The sequence below is a fragment of the Aricia agestis genome, chromosome 1 (genome assembly GCF_905147365.1).
Source record: "Aricia agestis chromosome 1, ilAriAges1.1, whole genome shotgun sequence".
NCBI classification, from domain to species: domain Eukaryota; kingdom Metazoa; phylum Arthropoda; class Insecta; order Lepidoptera; family Lycaenidae; genus Aricia; species Aricia agestis.
Window position 1 is genome coordinate 14633291 of NC_056406.1, and position 19651 is coordinate 14652941.

General features: G+C 35.8%; 2 protein-coding genes across 2 annotated transcripts in view; both read right to left on the bottom strand.

Annotated features, from left to right (window-relative positions):
- The window catches only part of LOC121729103 (homeobox protein 9), a 44647-nt gene extending 38643 nt beyond the window's left edge, over window positions 1–6004 (bottom strand). The window contains exon 1 of the mRNA XM_042117493.1: window positions 5880–6004. Within this exon, the coding sequence (XP_041973427.1) occupies window positions 5880–5930 (51 nt within the window). The 5' untranslated portion in view covers window positions 5931–6004. The remainder of the gene's footprint in view (window positions 1–5879) is intronic.
- A 9288-nt stretch (window positions 6005–15292) lies between these two features.
- Window positions 15293–18955, bottom strand: LOC121726665 (trypsin epsilon-like). The gene is made up of 4 exons (XM_042114123.1): window positions 18593–18955; window positions 17711–17943; window positions 15890–16065; window positions 15293–15447 (listed from the first exon to the last, which is right to left on the bottom strand). Exons 1-4 carry the CDS (start codon window positions 18888–18890, stop codon window positions 15303–15305), a joined length of 852 nt encoding a protein of 283 aa, XP_041970057.1. The 5' UTR covers window positions 18891–18955; the 3' UTR covers window positions 15293–15302.
- Window positions 18956–19651: the final 696 nt, after the last annotated feature.

Below are 19651 nucleotides of genomic sequence, written 5' to 3' on the forward strand. Positions count from 1 at the left end.
TTTTTCATTTTTTAAAGGAGTGTTTTTTAATCATGTCAATATAGAAAACTTTTCAAACTAAACTCAACAAATATTTATATAAGTACTTAGTATATTATTAAATTGTCTAAGTGTGATCTGCAAGTTTTTCACCTGATTCGGAATAATTTATAGTTAAGGAAAATGGAAAGTTACAAAAATTTATATAAAGACAATCCGCAAATCAGCTAATTGTTACAAATAACAATTAGCTGATTACCAAATTGCAATTACGGTATTGTATTCACAATTTTGTTTTCATGAATTCGATATAATAGGAACAATATATTATCAGAATGCGTAATTAAATAATTGAATATTAAGTTGTATTTAGCAGTGTGTGTCCCGACGTCACTCACACACATCACCCAACAGTGTGAGGTAAAAAGGACAATAATTTCACGCATAATTAAGAACACAATATGGAAAGAGTAAAAACTAATTACAGCCCGCGACACTGTATACAAAAAAATGTCGTATACCTATTGTGAAGATGGAATAGTAGTAGTAAATTAAAGAATAGGCTGACATTTCGTTATGCAAAATATACATTAATGTGTATACTGACTAGATCAATACGTAATGTTTAGAACTACGGGTAATTTAGAAGTCAAACAATGCCTATCAATTAACGTAGACCTACGTTACGACCAGTCGTAACGTGTAAAAGTCTCACCTAGTATTGATCATCATTCGACAAAGGCACAATTTACATTCAAAGTAAATTTTTAAATGGCAGAATAAAACGGAGACTGATTAAAACTTGAATTGAAACCGAATAGCCCATTTTATCGAAAGTCAAACTGCGAAAGTATTCCAGAATTCAATGTATTTTCTGTGCCGAAGTAAAACGTATCTGCAAAAGCTTAAACCAGAAAAGAAATATGTGCTGTTTGCGAATTTAGAGAAAAGATATTGGATAATACAATATATCTCGCAGTTTCTTCAAGTTCAAAAATAGATTTCATATTTTCTTCGCATCGGAAGGTCGTGCATGCATTTTCTTGATTCTTAGAAAATCAGGACGGAATTGCAATCGGGATGATGCGCGGCTCGCACAAATGAACTATATTATGCTCGGTACGTCGGAACTCTGACATTACTTCAAAATACTTTCTGTTCTGCGCTTTTTCTGCGATCAGAGTTTATTAACTTCATTAAGGGGGCGACTAACCCTAAAGTATCGATTTTATAATTCATTTTTATACTTGAAAATAAGCCCCGAATTGTTTCATTTTCTAAAATAAGACACTACATTATATTTCAAAATATCTTAAAATTTTCTCTATAGAAAAAAATCACAAAGGTGCACCTAATTTTCACGAATTTTTCATTTATTGCCATAACCGTGCATTGAACTAAGTTAATATTTTAACACATTGTATAAATTCTATCATTGAGAGATCGACCTAGCGGATTTTTAAAATGTTATATATTTATCGAGTTATTGAGAAAAAACTTATTTGGATAAGAATCCGCGTCGTTCTTTTTCACCTGGCATATGAAAGACGGACGTGAGTGTGAAAACAGAAGGACGATGTTTGATTTTTTGGGTTAGTCGCCCTCTTAACGAAATAAAAATTTCATATCACATTGGTATGAAATAAAATTAAATGACGTGTTGTCGAATGGCTCCGAGGCGCCGTTTACGAACTTAAGTAGGCTTTAAATGCGTGTTATAACCGAGCACATTACAGGTAAATCTCCCCCGTTATGAGCTCCACAAAAGTCATTTTGTGGCAGCGTAATGGCCAACAATGTGTTATGAAATTATTTTACTCTCTCTTATTTTTGGAAAGTCAATCTTTCTGTAGGCACTATTGTTTCATCTATCGATATTACGGTAATTTGTTCGCAATCGTTATGTTAAAAAGTATAATGATGATTGGATGATTATTTTATTTAAATTTATCGTGAGATTTTTTTTAATATCAATTTTATTATACAAAAACAGGTATATAATTTCGCGAATATCGTAGAATAAAATATAAAGTAATAGCGAAGCAAGTTTGTAGGTGGAACAAAATTAAAATCGAAATTAATAAAAGTTTTCTCCTTGTAAATATTGTAGAATTGAGAACTGAAACCTTTTATTAAATTTTCCGTATTTCCCACGGAAAACTTATTTTCTATGGCAAAATAAAGTAATTTAAAACTTTTTGCTGAATCTATAAAGTACTTATAAGCCATCTGCAGCTCGCCTCGTGTTGTGTATCAGTCTGCAGGGTATAAGCACAAGCAAGCTTGTTTACTCACGAAACAGGGATCAGGGATGTAATAAGTTGGGAAACTTTAAAGTGTTTAACCTCGTAACTTGTTAAAGGATAAAAATATTACAAAACAGTTTAAATACAATCTTGTCACACTTTATAAGCTTTCAATAATGACATACCGTTCAAAGCGATATCGCTTCGAGAAGTTTCATCGCAACACGTCCTACCCATTAATGATATTCCATTCATAAAATAACTTTTTAACTCGGAATAGGACTCCTCTCGGTTGATAAATTTTATAGAGCTCCTTACTCTTCGTAGAATTTCATCAATATTCCGTTCGTTTTTGTAAAGGAATGATTTATTCGCGGGAGTTTTTCAATACTTCATCGAACCCGAGCTGTTTGAATTGTGAAAGTTGGAATTCCGAAAACAATTTTAATCAGACGAAGCACGGGCCCTAACGAGTTAATTTATATGGATGAAGAGATTCTGACTCCTGCGATTCTCGCATTATACCGGGAATAGATGAGGGGATCATTACTCCGTGACATGATAATAACGCGGCCGTACGCTCCGAATATCTCCGCAGAAATGTTCAAATTTAAGATGATTGAAAGTGGTTATTACGCGGGAGCATTAAAATAGCTTTTGTACGCGCGGCGAAGACGGCTATGCGAAAAGTTATATCGTTTATATACAATGCTTGATAATTCGCAACATTAAACAGGAGTATCACTTTAACGGGAGATGTTGTGTTCGGCGTGCTAATGAATGTGTGATTTCGCTTTCTCTTTGATGTTAATCGTTCACCTGCGAGGGCGGAATCCCGCCGGCGCCGCCCACCCGATATTTTAACGTGATTGTGCCTCGAGAGCGATGCGGGGATCGCCGGAGATGAATTGAACTTATCGATGGACCTAAATGTATAATTTGTTGTGGTCGTTTCATATTTATAAATTGTCATAAATATCAAACGACCGCAGTGAATTAAACATATTTTATTACTATTACAATACAATGCACTAGTAGTGCCCTGTTAGTATAAACAGGATACCACTAGTACTTAGTATTGTAATATTAGTAAAATATATTATTGTACTTATCAATAACATATTACAGATTATAAAAACAAATTAACACATTATCAACAAAAACATCATGATATTATAACGTTAAAGTAAATCCAGGAGCTCATGGTCTTTTTAATTAAACAAAACGTGATTCAAATTAACTATAATATCTTCCTTTTTTCTTTAACTACCTTTCATGCTTTAGTAGCAATAAAAGTAAATTGGCTATAAAATACGGACCCAAAGGCCAAAAGAGATAAGAAGTTTTGTACCCGACCCTCGCCATGTTATAGTGAGCACTGCAACGCTGTTTCCTTTGAATATTGCATTTAGGTTTATACTTTTCTGAAACTTTTATACCCAACTACGAGTAAGATTTAGATCTCGGGGTCTATTTTTCAATGCGCAGATAAAGAAGGTTCAGGCGGATAGCGAGAGAATACATTTTTCTTGGCAGATAGAAGCCTTCTAAAAAATATATAGTCCTCAATATTTATGTAGTAATCTCGTATACCCGTGTTGAATATTTAGAATTTTCTGTAGAGTTAATTGTTAGATTATAAAACGTGCGGAAATAACGAACCGATACCTTTTGTCCGGTTTTATCTAATTCACCGATAGTAAATTTCCTTTTTGCGTTCTTAATTCGTATGCTAAAAAGCTACACTGCTACCAATAAACTGATTGAAGAATATTAACACCCGACATTTATTATTCATTTCACGATGACCCATGGACCATGGTTATTGCTTAATCATAATTGGGATGCGTTGAAATAAAATAAGAATATTTAAACGGTAAAAAAATTAATATCTCCAAAATTTCAGCTTGATAACTTTTGTATTTTTGGTATGAGCCTTCGAAGTTGGATAGGTAAGTCAAATAAAAAAAAATGAAACAAGCCTATTAATTGACAACCACTCAGGAGTCAGGACCCCATCATGGACAATTATTTATCCAATATAGCCCAGCGTGGGGCGGTGCCATAATGATCATCTCGATTAAGTCACCCAGTAAAACAAAATAAAAATATCCAAAATTTGTATTGCATAATACTATTAATGCTCTATTTGCACATCGAGTATACAATTAAGTGACGGTTTATGAACTAGCCCGGCTGGCATCTTTTACCAAAAAATATAGAAAATTGCTACTAAAACTACATATTACAATTTATTCATACAACAATTCATACAACAAAAACAAACATACATAATATAATACACAGAAGATACACAGGCACACATCTTTATCATAAAATTTACAACGATAACACAAACAAGCATACATAAAATACACAGAACATACACACACGCACATATTCAATGTATTACATTACGCCACCACTCTGTTTACGATGGGGTTGAAAAATGTGTGTAAAAAGTTAATAAACATTATGAATGTAACACGTGGGGTCGCGTGTGAGCGAACTGCACCCGCGAGTCCGCCGCTGGTCAGCCATGTTGTTCATTATTCAAATAATATGTCTCATGGAATTCATTATTGTACGTCTTTTTGTTGATACTTTTGTTTTTTTATTTTATTAATGACATGAAACAAAGGAAACGAAACTTAAATAAACTGTAGAACACACAAATAATATTTATAAAAAAAGAAACATAAATATATCAGATTATTAATTTGAATAAAATATTTAGTATGCAATAAAAACATCTCATTAATCTTTAATCTTTGATAATCAGCCAAATGCGAGTTGGACTCGCACACGAAGGTTGCCGTACCGTTATAGAGCAAAAATAGGCCAAAATTGTATTTTTTGTATGGGATTTTTTTGATTTGATTTTTTATTTATCTAATTATTTTTATTAAATATTAAAGTACGCATATAATTAAGGCCTTTGTTAAAATTTAAAGTACCTACCTGTTGCCATTATTGTTACCGAGTAAAAAAGGCCAAAAATGACGTTTGTGGTATGGGAGCCCCTCTTAAATATTTATTTTATTTTATTTTTAGTATTTGTTATTCATAAGTCCAGCTATAGCGATTCTTGAGATACAGCCTGGAGACAGACAGACAGACAGACAACGAAGTCTTAGTAAAAGAGTCCCGTTTTTGCCCTTCGGTTACGGAACCCTAAAAAGGTATCTACTTTTATTAATACGGTGTAGATTTGTGAAAGAAAAGCTGACAGATAAAGATAAGATCTCGAGTTTACTGCTGGCTATTGTATTCATTGTTCTTGAAATTTTTATTTTATAATTTAAAGAAAGTTAGGAGTTGAAACTGCATTTATTTGTTCCTACTTTTCATGTTATTTGGTGAGTTTTTACTTAAGATTACGACGATTAATTTTACGACGTAAAATTTATGTTCAAATCCTAAAATAAATCCTTTTGATGTGCAGGATACTAAAACATCTATCAATAAAATTATATTTACAGATAAGCGCTGTATGTATAAAAGAATCATGTATTTTTTATACATTCAGAAAAAAACATACGAACTTTCTTTCTTTTTGTATAGAACTTTCTTTTAAAAAAATTGTCGAATAATATTTAATTTAATTTATTCCCTAAAAAATTTATAAAACAAATAACTAGTCCAGAAACTTACCGCACGTCCATGTACTGTTACGAACAGCGAGAAAAGTAGGAAGCACCACATTTCGTAGCTTTCGTAGCGGCGTAGCTTCGTAGCACCGTCGTAGCGCCCTCGTAGCGGCCCGTAGCGGCCAGAGCGCTCGCGTGACTGCCGCGAGCCGATGATGACTCGCCGCGCCGCGCCTCGCCTCGCTCAAATATTTCGCCCGACAAATATTGCCCGACTAAAATAAGGATAACCCACTTTTGTTAGTGCTTTTTGTTTACGTCGGTCATGGTTAACGAAATTCTACCCTAACTTACGACCTCACGGTTGGGTTTATATATTTATCGAAATACATTTGTAACAAATAATATTATGTTAGTAATTAGTAGTAGCGTACGGTACAAAGTTTTAATAAAGACGTATAAATCAAAAATCAATATAACACATCTATCGATCTTACCAAAAACAATAATTAATTATTATACTCCACTCGGGCTAACTTGTCGCTAGCGGTCATTGACTCCCTGTCAAAAACTTGTCATTTTCCATACAAACCGCGATTGACAATGAAGTGTCAGATATTGTTTATTGTGGTTTTATATGGAAAATGTCAAATTTTTGACAGGGAGTCAACGACCGCTAGCGACAAGCTAGCCCGAGTGGAGTATAGTAATATTATATTGTAATATCAAACGAGATAGTCATATTTATCACACAAATAATATAATTATGTAACAGCCTATAGTTCGAAGCGCTATGTCACCGCATGACGTAATTAACTTTGATCGAATTAAGCGCCATTTAATATCAATTCAACATAATAACGTAACGCGTGTTATTAGATTAATATAAGTCGTGAACGTGACGTGACAGATGTGCGGGACATTTTTCGTGCTATCGCTGACTAATATTATGAATCAGCTTCCTTTTATCCCGACTCGTAAAAGCGAAGACCCCTATCACCGTTACTTAACATTTCTCATCCACGCCTGTTGTTTTTATTATGCCCTAAATTATATTACTTGTGTTGTTAGAAAATATGAATTGTAGCGACTGTTGCCTTCAACTTTGATGCACCGATATTTGTTTATCGTACGGGAACTGTACATTTAGAATGATATAAAAGTATCTTTGTCTTTTACTGGAACTGTATTATGTAGCTTCATATCCAAAAAATCCGTTCAAAGGTTTAGGCGTAAAGAGGTAACATACAGACACACACGCTCTCTCACGAGCCACTATAATATTAGTTATGCAAACATAAGTTGTTAAAATATAAAATATTTAAACGCTCTTTGTGTCATTAAATCATAATATTAATACGCGAGCGAAAAACTTTGTAACCCTTTTTACGAAAAATGGGGAAACGTAGGTGCATGAAATTTCGCACAGTTATAGTTTATATGGTGAAGGAGTGCATCGAACTAATATTATTTTGAAATTATGCTTTTATCATACATTTTTTTAACAAATAAAACATTACACACACTACAACACACACACTAGGGACAAGCCTATACATACGAATTGTACTCTTATATTATACGAGCTTTTACCCGCGGCTTCACTCGCGTTAAGAAGTATTATTATATACAAACTTTCATACCCTTTTATAACCCCTTGGAGTTGGAATTTATAAAAATCCTTTCCTAACTCCGCTAACGGATGCCTTCGTCATAACATCTACCTGCATGCAAAATTTCAGCCCGATCCGTCCAGTGGTTTAGGCTGTGCGTTGATAGATCACCATGTCAGTCAGTCACCTTTGAGTTTTATATATTATATAGATTTTATGGTTGAAGTCTGTTGTCAAAGTGAAAATAGATTAATTAGTTTTAAATATACTTAATTATACTGTATTGTGGAGCATGTTTTTTGACGGAGTTACTTTTCCTTAGTTATTATTATGCGTAGGTTAAACAATTATTACACGGCCAGTCTGGCATCATTTGACTTTATTAATCTGAGACTGTCGCAGGAATTATGTAGTAAAAAATAATAAAGTCAATTTTTTGACAGTAGACAATAGAAAAGTGTTGAAATTTGAAACTTATAATTTATTTTTTTATCTGAGGTCGAATTTCGACCATTGGGCGATCTTTAGTATCTATAAATAACTGTAACCACTTTCAGCCACAAAGAAAAAGAGTTTTAAGCCAACGAGGTAGAACAAAATAAGAACACAATTTTTCCGACGCGGCGGATATCCTCGTACCTCTTTTTATAAACAATTATTGTGGCTAACTTTTATGAATTTCATTATAACTTCATAGTATTAAAGTTACCCGAAAGTTTTATACTTTACGGAAGGTAGTATTTAGAATGAAAAATTGAATTAAATTAGACGTCTAACTCAGCTATGATCGTTTCATTGTATCGAGTCAGTTGTACTAATTTCTCCAAAAAGTGTATTTTGTGTTCTTCAGACAATCAATAAGAATCTGGATAAAAACGATACGATGTTGAGTATAGAAGTTTAAAGTGCGGACGGTAGTTTATTTTATTATACTGCCAATGTAATAAAAAATCAGAAAAGCTTATAGTATGTGCCAACGCACATACTTACTACACACGTACATTTTATAGTGGGTCTGTGCGATTGCGACGTCCTTGTATATTTATGTATCCATAAACTATTGAGTTTACGGTTGTGATAGCCATGTTTTTGTTTACCGGCTTATAGCTCGGCGGAACCTCGCCGCTAACAAGCAGGCCTCTTGAAAACATTCGCTATTATGCGGATCCCGGGAATAAAATTAATTGGCATTAAAATTCATAGTCGAGTGAAATGATAATGTAAGTAGTTTTAATATTTGCATGGTAATTAATGTTGGTTTATTTGTTTGTATCGGAAAACTGCATTACGGCAGTTATTGCGTTGTGTGTAAAGCTGCGAATTATTGACATAATTGCGATAATGCTTTGTTGTGAATTAATAAAAGAATAGCTGTAAAGAGACCTATAAGTATACCTATCATAAATCTAATATGTAGATAAAGGAAAAAAGTCAATTTATATTATGCGGGATCATTAAACAGTAGGTAAACATATTTTAAGAGGATTAACATGATATACAGGGTGTAACAAAAATAAGTGATAATACTTTAGGGTGTGTACGTGTTCCTTGCAGAGAGTTCAATGTGAAAGTAGCGGCGCCGAAAGACCAAAAATTTTTTTCACTTTTGTATGGGGAAACTCGTGACGCTCGGGCCCTTGCCCATACAAAAGTGAAAAAAAAAGTTAGTCTTTCAGAGCTGCTACTTTCACAGTAAAATGTCTACAAGGAACACGTACACACCCTAAAGTATTATCACTTATTTTTGTTACACCCTGTATAATCTTACATAAAGACTTATAAATACAAATTCATAAAGCAGTTAATTAATGAAAATCCTCTAATGAACAAAGGAATAGTCGGAGCTAATGCTACACAAAATGTTTAACCGCCGTATTCACAGCAACTCCATTAGTGAGTGCGAAAGGGAATTCAGGATGAAAGGAAACTTTCAAATAAATCCCCAGCGCCCCGAACTCTATTCTTTTCTAGAGGGATTACGTTTCCTGCGTTACTTGTTTCAAATTAAATAACGAACTAACTTTAAAAGCCTACCTTTTCGATTTTAGCACTAAGCTCATTATCGCTTATTGTACCGGACATGGAAATTATTTGGAGTGATGAGTTAAGAATTCGTGTTTAAGCTTGATATTAAGTTTGGTTGTTGTCGGATATATTTTATGTTTAATTGCATGTAGATATTTTCCCGTATCTTGTGGGTTCAGTTTCTGTAGTTTCTGTCCAATTCTGCTTAGTGCGCCTTTTTTTGCATTGGGGGAATACGTTTACGCTTCCCCGGGGCCTGGGGAGGACCACCGAGGTATGTGGGATTCCCCAGGGCGGACGGAAGACGCACCCGGGATCAAAACCCCAACGGTGTTCCTGCTCCTGAAGGTGCCCCTGCCCCACCACCTCTGCCTCTTCAGACTCAAGTCGTGGATACACCATTCCACATTACTGTGCGACGATGCGCTGGAACACCTAGCCAATCGTGGCCTACCCGGGACTCGGTGTCATAGGCGACGGCAGCCCCATGCCGACGCCCCGAGCTCCCCTGCTAAGGCGGGATAATATCTATGGACGCTTCTATGGACGCTTCACACTACGTCAGTCTGGCCCCGTGGTAAGTACCTGAAGGACTTGTGTTAGAGGTACCAGACAACGGAAATATATTTTATATTTTAATACTATACATATATTTAAGATTTTTATTATGTCATACACATATTTAATACACATCCATGACCCAGGAACTTTAAAAACTTTTTGTTCCGTCGGCGGGATTTGAACCCGCGACCCCCGGCTTGAGCAACAGCCCACCAACTGAGCCACAGTGGTCATCATTCGTCGAGATGTCGTGACCATGTGATGACCATGATGACCATGGCCCTTGGTCTCCGCCTCGGCCTTCTCCGAGGATCGAGCGCTTCCGTCTCTCGCCTGCGCTCCACCTCCTCTTTCAACGACATTACCACTTCGATGAATGTCTCGACTGCCCTCCAAGAGTGTTAGCTGTCCAGCATCGCGCGAACGATGGCCGGCAGCGTGATGTCGGGTCCAATAGTGGCCTGTAGGGCCGCTCTTTGTTTGCTCCAAGCGGGAGAGACGAGCAACGTGTGCTGCCGACGTGATAGCAAGTGATAGCAAACAGTGTTTTGCTCGCGTCTGGTCATGTCGCACAGATACTGACCGAAGCAGCCCTTCCCGGTCAATATCAGCTAGTATGTGTTTTTAACTTGTACACCTGCCGCGACAGTCTCCATCAAAGATCTCTGGAGATCAGGCTTTAAAATTAAAAATTCCGGAATATAATGTGTTTACACTTAACTTAGTAATGGTAAAAGAGCCGCTACTGACCAGCTGGCAGCCTGGCCTCCTGAGTCCACATGTATTGTGGCCGGTGTCGCCAGGTGTAACCGCAAGCGACCAGTGACCCGAGGTTTTCCACGATCAAAGTATTCGAGTAAGACTATTGGCGTATTTATACTAGGGCCAAAGGCACCGAATATTGAAATACGCCTCAGGTTAAAAACATATATTAGCTACATCGTGTAGGTAAACTGTACTCCAAAAAAATCTGGTAAATCGTTATTGCTTATATTTTATGAACCTATCAGTGGCCAAAGGCGGGCTCATCTTTACAGGAAACCCCAATATGTATACTGTATAGTATAGGCCCTGTATAATAGCATAGTGTTTGTATGACGGTTTTGGAAAGTTTTAGAAACCTTAACAACACTGCAACCTATTTCAATATTGTATGTTACAAACGAAGCGAAGTATACCTACATTGATTTGGAGAGCAACTAATCTTATTACTTTCTCAAAGGCCTGTGTTACATTTCGAACCTTTGTAGGAGCTAATTCATAGGCTTTTTATTTCGCTCCCCTAATGGCAGGCGTCGAAACTTTTCACTTTGGTTTCAGGTACCGAAAAGCGCCCTACATAATGTAGTGGCTCCGGCATAACAAACAGTTTATCTGTTAATATCACGGAGCTCTTAGTATTAGCTCCGTGGTTAATCTCCAATATTTCAAACTTCATTAACTGACATACTCAGAGACATTAAGTTATGATTAACCTTCATTAAATGAAGAGTTTGACAGATAATGTATGGGGTTTGTGTCAAAATTTTGAATTAATTACATTTAAGTAATTAATGTTCCACTCTGAGTGCGGCAATCAGAGACGAATATAAATTATTACTTAACTGTAATTAAATGAAGATAATGACATAAGTCCCACACATTATCCGTCAAACTTTTCATTAAATTGAAGGTAAAATATTATAATTAAATGTATCTGATGATGGCGGTGAGTGCGTCAGTAAAACTCTGAATCGATTGTCATAATGTTTCCACTTGATAAAATTAAGTTTAAATAATTAAATAAACATAGGTTTGTACACGAATTTGTAATGGACAAATATTTATGTACCTACTTACTTATTTAAGTAATAAATAATTATTATTATTAATAACTAGTTGTTGCCATCGACATAAAAAGTATCAATAGTCCTTCTCCGGGATTCAAAGTGTCTCAAAGAAAATGTTCATAGCAGAAAATGTTCATAGCAATTCATCAAAAACGGTTCAGTAGTTTAAGCCTGAAAATGTAACAGACATACAAACAGATAGACACACTTGCGCACTAACAATATTAGTAGATTAGTTTATAGTTCATTCATAGTTCATTCTTACGATAAATGACCTAGCGAGTATAAGCGCCATCTACGTTTTGTTTAACTAACTAAAAACTATACAAGCTTACTCGTCACATCGACGCGACGACGTAGTCGTTCTGTAAAATATTTACGGTAATCTAATGTACAAAAGGTTTTATTAATATTATCTAGATGTCGTTTGTCTATGATAAGCAGATTAATTGCAATGACGTACTACAACTCCATTGTAATTTGTACCATCGAGGAATTGATTCAGTATGCAATTGACAGACCAACGTTATTTGGTCAAATATGTCAATTCAATGTTACTACAACTCGGGCGAGTTAACTTGACACCTGGCTTAAATTTTACCCCTTCCTCGCTTCCCCGCGCAGCGCCCCGCTCTCGTCATACGCGTCCAGTAGCGTTAGCATATTATATCTGTTACCGTTACACGTGTGTTATTGAGTTTGCGTTTCGGAGTTATTTGTTAGTAGTTAATGGTTATTGTTTTTGGATTTTTGTTGAGTTTTGTTGTGTTATTTGTTAGTTGTTACGTTTGAACGTTAAATTTGTTAAGTTTTTGTTATTCGTATTAACGTTTGAACATTGCCGTGCGTCTGTGGTATGAATTAGCTACTCACGGAATATATTAATATGAAGCTAGATACAAATTATCGGACGCATCCATAAACCTCGTATTCCTGCTGGGGAACCCTTGGGCGAGTCCAACTCGTACTTGGTTAATACTGTGGTTAGTGTAGCCCTATAAAAATAACTAGTTCCGGTAACGTAATTTTTTTTTAAATAACTTAAAATAAAAAAAAACTTTTTTTGCACTCAGTACTTAAGAGAAACGTCAATTGAACCAGGTGTCATGTTAATTCGCCCGAGTTGTAATTGTGATCTGTCAGCTGGGTTTGACGTAACGCAACCAAACTACTTTGGTCCCCGATTTGCATAGGAATCAACTTCTCTGAGTACTACTCACGTAGTTATTTTTAAATACCCCTTCGAAAACAACACAGCAACCTCAACTTGCGGTATTGCTTTTTTTACGCGTCAATCGACGCGACGTAGATCACACTACACTACCATATTATTATCTTTATATTTTGAAAACTAATATTATTATGTATCTTCAAAACCTTTTTCATGAAAATCCTTTTTTCGTCTACATTAGCTGGTATAATATTATAAGGTAAAGTTTGTAGGAGGTAATCTCTAAAACTACTGGTCTGATTGCAAACATTTTGAAACCGATAGAAAGCTGGTGTCTTCCTGAGTGAAATAGTCTATATTTTATGTATAAAAAGTTATGTTTTTTTCCTGAAATTATGTCGTTCTCAGAATTTCAAGCGGGTGAAGCCGCGGGTAAAAGCTAGTACATAATATTGTTACCCTTCAGTTCATTATCTCCAGTTATCAGTAAGAAACAAAAGCTTCGAATAATAAATAAGTTATCTATAATATATCTATTCTATCTGTGGAAACTTTTAATTGGCCTTCTTGTATTGTATAATATTTAGATTCTATGTGTATGTTGGCTGTAACTGTAAGTTCTCCAAAAATTTATAAAATAAAATAAAATAACGAACCATTTTTTTACATTTTTTTTTAATATTACAAATTAAATGAAGCTGAAACAAAAAAAAAACAATAGACTGATTGTTTCAGGCGCTCAAAGGCATGATAAGAAATTGGAAAACTTTTTTGACTTATAAACTAATATCGATAACTCAAAGTGAGTTAGCAGTATTTTGATTGACGAATGTCAATAATGACCCTAGGGATGCATTGACCCGAACGGGTATGGAGGGTATCTCGAACGGAACGGTCTCGAATATTCAATTTATTCAAGCTCCATATAAATTGCGCCATCGTGTGGTCAAAATGGCGTTATATTAGCACCAGCTCCAGCGGTATCTAGTGACAGCGGCAGCTGTAGCGGTTGCGGCAGACGGCTGTTTTGTTCAATTCAATATTACTAGCTATTTGCCCGAGCTTTGCTCGGTATTCGATAAAACACTGATAAAATAACATTTTCTTTAAAATGATTCCTAGCTAGATCGATTTATCTCCCCCGAAACCCCCTATATACTAAATTTCATAAAAATCGTTGGAGCCGATTCCGAGATTTCCGAGAGTTGAAAGATATAAGATTATAATAAAATGTGCTTTATTATTATTCTATTTGACATTTTTCTGGGGTTATTTTTCTTATTTTTAAATGTAAAATTCATTAGTATTTAGTACTAGCTTTCGCCCGCGACTTCGTCCGCGTGAAATAGTTAGTAGGTATAGATTGAGTGATATCTCCTATCAGATATTCATTTGAATCGAATGTTGTAAAGGACAACAGCTATATTTTTATGAAATATTTGTGATGAATAACGTATTTATTTGGATAGTGATTGATATCATGTTTATAAAACCATATTCGCAAATAATGCATTGTTTTAGAAGGATAAAATAGGATAGCATAAAAAAGGTTATAGTGAGCTTACCTTAAAATACAGACAAAATATATTTTTTTATAACTTTTAAAGGAGACCATTCTGTGATGCATGATATTTTTTGCGAAACTTTAACAGTTAACGCAGCGCAAGCAATAGGAAAAAATCTCCTGATTTTGAAACATTCTTCATTGATGCATCGCTCCTTTTGGTCTTAACGTAACGTAAAATACAGGGTGCAATTAAACCTTCCTGCCAAATTTTGATATATTAGGCAATCCTTGTTAAAAATAAAAATATACGTATTTTTATTTTATAATCACTCAGTACTAAAATGTTGAGAAATAGCTACCAAAAGTTATCCTAAAAACACTACAATTAATGGACAGTACGCGTCACCCGCGCGCGCGTCTCCCCCCGCGTCACCCCCGCTCATATCCACCGCCGCGAGTGACCGTTCTGCAACGATCTTAAATGGGATAAAATATGTCATTAAAAAAATAACAACCAATTTCTTTTGGTTAAATGGACTCTCCTAATAATACCCAAGCCCTGGAAAAAATTTGGCAGGAAGGTTTAATCGCACCCTGTATAATGTATATAGCTTATACTCTATAGATATAAATAACCTTCTTCGATAAATGGGCTATTTAACACTGACAAAATTTTTCAAATCATACCTATAACAGTAGTTCCTGCGATTAGCGCGTTTAAGCAAACAAACTCTTCAGCTTTGTAATAATATTAGAGATTTTTTTATTTATATTCAGTTTCCTAGCTTTCATCTTCAAATAAACAAAATTTTTGTTTGAGTGAAGTGACTGCGTTTTGTATCCAGCGGTGAAAGTATCCCACGTTGACATACATCCCGGGCGCCGTGCCGCAGCGCCGCCCGTACGACGTTATGCCGACTATCAAGCTGAAAACATATTTTCATTCAGTTTCCTCTGTAATTATTCCACAAAGTGAAAAAATTTGTCAAATTTGAATGCTTGCCAAACTTAACGTTGCGTTTTTGAGACGTGACTATATACATTAGGCAGTTGCTGCGGTGGGTTTCACTTCCATCGTTCCCGCAACTTTGCCGTTACCATGGACTGGAGCACTATTACTGGGTTTAGTCGTGGAACACGCGCCTGGGGAATCCAGAAAGTTTTTCAACCCCCCCGTTCATTTCCGCAAAAAAGACATTAATTGGCAGTTAAAGACCAGAATACGGAATGGGTCGGAACATCGAAATAACCCTTTAACACAAACAATCTTGCTTACCAAGCTTTTAGTTGAGTGAATATTTCACGTCATAATATAACATATTGTTTGCTATAAACTATGGCACTATCGATCTGCCTGAAATAACTTACCCTCTCCACAGGATGGGCCCGCCCGAGTCTCCCCGGCACGTGTCCCGTTCGCCGTCTCCGTACAGACAGAACTGGTCCGCGCTCACTGCCAGCTTGTTCCATTCCGTGCAGTCGCGAGTATCCACGAAGCTGAGTGATGCTGAGCTGAGAGCGTTCCCGAGTACGGACTTGCCGTACTAGAAGCGGTATAAACGTCTTATTACAGTGGCAAATTGCATACAAGACAAGGTGGTTGGGGTTCCTTTCGGAGTGGCGTTCAGGGCACTAAGGTTTTTGCCAGGAGTTTATCAACTTTATAACGATTGGCTAAGTTCAAATTTTTAACCAATCAACAACACTGTTAAATGAATCAGAAACTGGCTATAAATCATAGATCACACAGCCAGTGTGACATGTAACAATGATTATGGTTATCTGATAGAAACCGGTAAAAGCGGTATCATCACCAATTTACACTCTTTCGGTATTTGTTTTTATTTCTTGCAATTTACTTGCAAAAAAACAACTATTTTGCCATCTTGGATGGTCGGCCATATTGGATTTAGAGTGATGTCACATACAATATCATGTATTGTCATCCAAACTAAACGTGCCTGCAAAATTTCAGCTCGATCGGTTGAATATATCTACTCCAAAATTGAGTGCCAAGATTTCACCCGAACATACATACTTACATACATACAGAGCAAGTTAAATAAAAGCTTTTAATTATTAACTAGTAGTCCATCCCGGCTCCGCCCGTGGTACATACATACAATATAATATAGTCTTTAGCACTCAGAGACATCTTAGCTATAGATTTGGTAAAAGAGTTTTTGAAATCGGTCCAGTAATTCCTGAGTTTAGCACGTTCCAACAAACAAACAAACACTTCAGCTACTAATAACATTAGTATCTAAGATTAATATACTAGTATAATATTTCCTGTATCATAATTTAACAAATTGCTGGACAGCGTGACAGCTGCATAATTTAAATTGCACTTGAAGACACTTTTCTACTCCAAGGCTTTTTCTACTCCTCTTGTCCTAAACACATAATATACGAGCGCCGTATATTATGTGTTTAGGGCGAGTGTGTCGTTTTTAGGGTTCCGTAGTCAATAAAGAACCCTTATAGTTTCAGTCTGTCCGTCCATCTGTCTGTCTGTCTGTCCATCTGTCTGTCCGTCTGTCCGTCCGTCTGTCTGTCCGTCTGTCTGTCCGTCTGTCTGTCTGTCTGTCCGTCTGTCTGTCCGCGGTTTTACTCAGAGACTATAGGACCTACAAAGCTGTGATTCAGTATGAACGCACATATTAATGATGCCGACAGAATGGTACTTATATAAAATCTTACATTTTTTTATGGTACCTCCCCTACACATCAAGCGGGGATGATTTTTTTTTTTCGCGTGTGAGGTGTCGTTGGATAGTTTTTTTTAAATACTTATTATGAGTATTCAAAGATCGTTTTCCGATTTAGGGATCCATTTGTGAAATATTAAGTTTCAAAGCGGAAAAAATCGTTCTACCAGGTTAACGGTTGCTTCTGGAAATGTAAAAAAATTCACGGGAGTAGGAAATATTTTGAATTTAAAAGGAAAATTATCACGGCTAAGAAGACTTTATAAGTTATTGAGTAATAATCGATCAACTAAAAAAAAGTATTCGGCGAAGTATAAAGGAACTTTTCGTTCAAATTCCTTGAAACGTAACTGAGATGATGTTGTTAGTAGTGTAAATGTACTGTATTCATTAAAATTATCAAAAACTAGAGGTACTACGGAACTCTATATTGCGCGTGGCCCGACACGCACTTAACCGGTTTCTATTTCAAGTTTACCTCAGTCTCTCCCCAGCCTGTAGCATAGAACGTTTCATTTCGTCTCATCCATACAGAGGTGGTACACAGCTGGGCCGTCTGCACGGAATCGTTGAATTCAAAATCTTCTTGTATCAATATGACCGCTACGTCATTCGAATAAGACTCTTTATCGTCTGCTAAGTAGCCCTCGTGTACTATGTAGTCCCAAACCTCATACTTGATACCTCGGTAATCCATTACAAATCGTGCATCTGAATTTAAAAGATTGCTTTAAAATTGTTTGTTTATTTTAAAATTTTAAATTGCCCGTTTTAAATCTCTGATATTATGCAAATCATATCAGAGATTTAAAACTGACTACAAAGAGTAACAATTTATAAATCGTACCTTCTCCATAAATACAGTTTACGGTGAATGGTGATCTATCTACTTCTTTGTCAGTCGTTGGCGATGATCTTTATGATTTTTTGTTGGCTCCCAATCTTATTGTAAGTTTTACTTAATTTTGAGATGTAAAAAGTAAGAAGTTTAACTCTTAGTAGCAGTAAGCCACATTTAGTTGTTCTGCTACTTATATTAAGAAATAAGTAAGCTTCTAACGTTATCTATGAGTATTCAAAATGTTTCCAAGTTTACGAAGCGACCGGCTTTTAGGACTTGAAATGTATGGACTGTGAATAAGGGTTAAGGGTTAAGCTATGTCAAGATCGCACCGAGCTCTCAACCTAAATGGCTCCGAATAACAGACCTGAATAATCAATATCTATATTTAAATGCATGTATGTATTTCCAGTTTCAACTTATAACACAGTGAATGTGATGTTAATTTTACGCACCTCGTTTCTCGGAAATCAATGAAAGCAGGTGCCAAGTAAATTTCTGCATGTCGTAAATACGTACTTGCTACTATAATCATTTCTTCCTTATCCTGATTCAAATCAAAGCAGTGAGCCGCAGTGAGGACGGTCTTCTTACTGAGTATGGAGCCTCCGCATAGAGCACCTAAATTTATGAATTGCACCGTAAAGGGGTACTGGTTCAAGCTTGTCGGTATACCACCGATGACTCTCTTCTCGATGGGGTATAGTCGAGACACACTAGGGTTAGATTTGGCAACATTCTTTTTTAAAATGCACACCGAAAAATGTACACATAAAACCAAACCAAGTAATATGACGACAAAACTTCTACATTGCATATTTAATCACGGCAAACAACTGTTATCGAGATGAACAATAAAAACGAAACACAAATGTGTTTAAAGTACACATCGTAAAGCGATAATGACGAATTTTGTGATAGCGCCAATATAAACTACGAAAATAATAATTACATTAAGGTTTAGCGAGCGTTATTGCACCAGCTTGCTTTGAAATTTTTAATCATTAAAACTCCACCTCTATATATTTACTTGCAAACTTTAGATTAATTTAAAGTAATTATTAAACGACTGAGAGTGCGACGGAAATTTTTAAAACTCAAAATATGTCATACTATATCAAGTTACTTATACTACATAGGTATACTTAGTTACTCAATAAATATCAATAAAATAAACAACTCAAATGTGAACAATACTATACATTTAAAAGTTTTCTATACTTTTAAAACTCACGTATTATCTCAATAATACAATATTTGTAACAAGAGACAACAACAAACAATACGAGCCATAACCGAATATTAAAAGAACATGACATTGCTATTCGCGTGATACTCCGTCTCGCTCGCACTAAATGGATATGTTATTCAAAGTTACAATAGCGTAGAGCTGCAAGGTAGGAGATGGATCCGCCGCCCGCCCCGCCGCCGCCGCCGCCCGCCCTCGCGCCAGTCGCCCGCCCGGCCGACCATAGCGCCACGCGCGCCCGGCTCGACCGACACGACACATATTTCGGCCTATTATTTTATAATAAAAATATTCTATCATGATTTGTGTATTAAAATAAAACAATAACA

Coding starts and splice junctions, on each gene's coding strand:
- LOC121726665 (XM_042114123.1), bottom strand. CDS start 18,890: ATGCAATGTAGAAGTTTTGTCGTCATATTACTTGGTTTGGTTTTATGT. Junction 17,944..18,592: donor AGAAATGATTATAGTAGCAA/GTACGTATTTAC, acceptor TTTTAAATTCAG/ATGCACGATTTGTAATGGAT. Junction 15,448..15,889: donor GGGCCCATCCTGTGGAGAGG/GTAAGTTATTTC, acceptor ATATGTTTTCAG/CTTGATAGTCGGCATAACGT.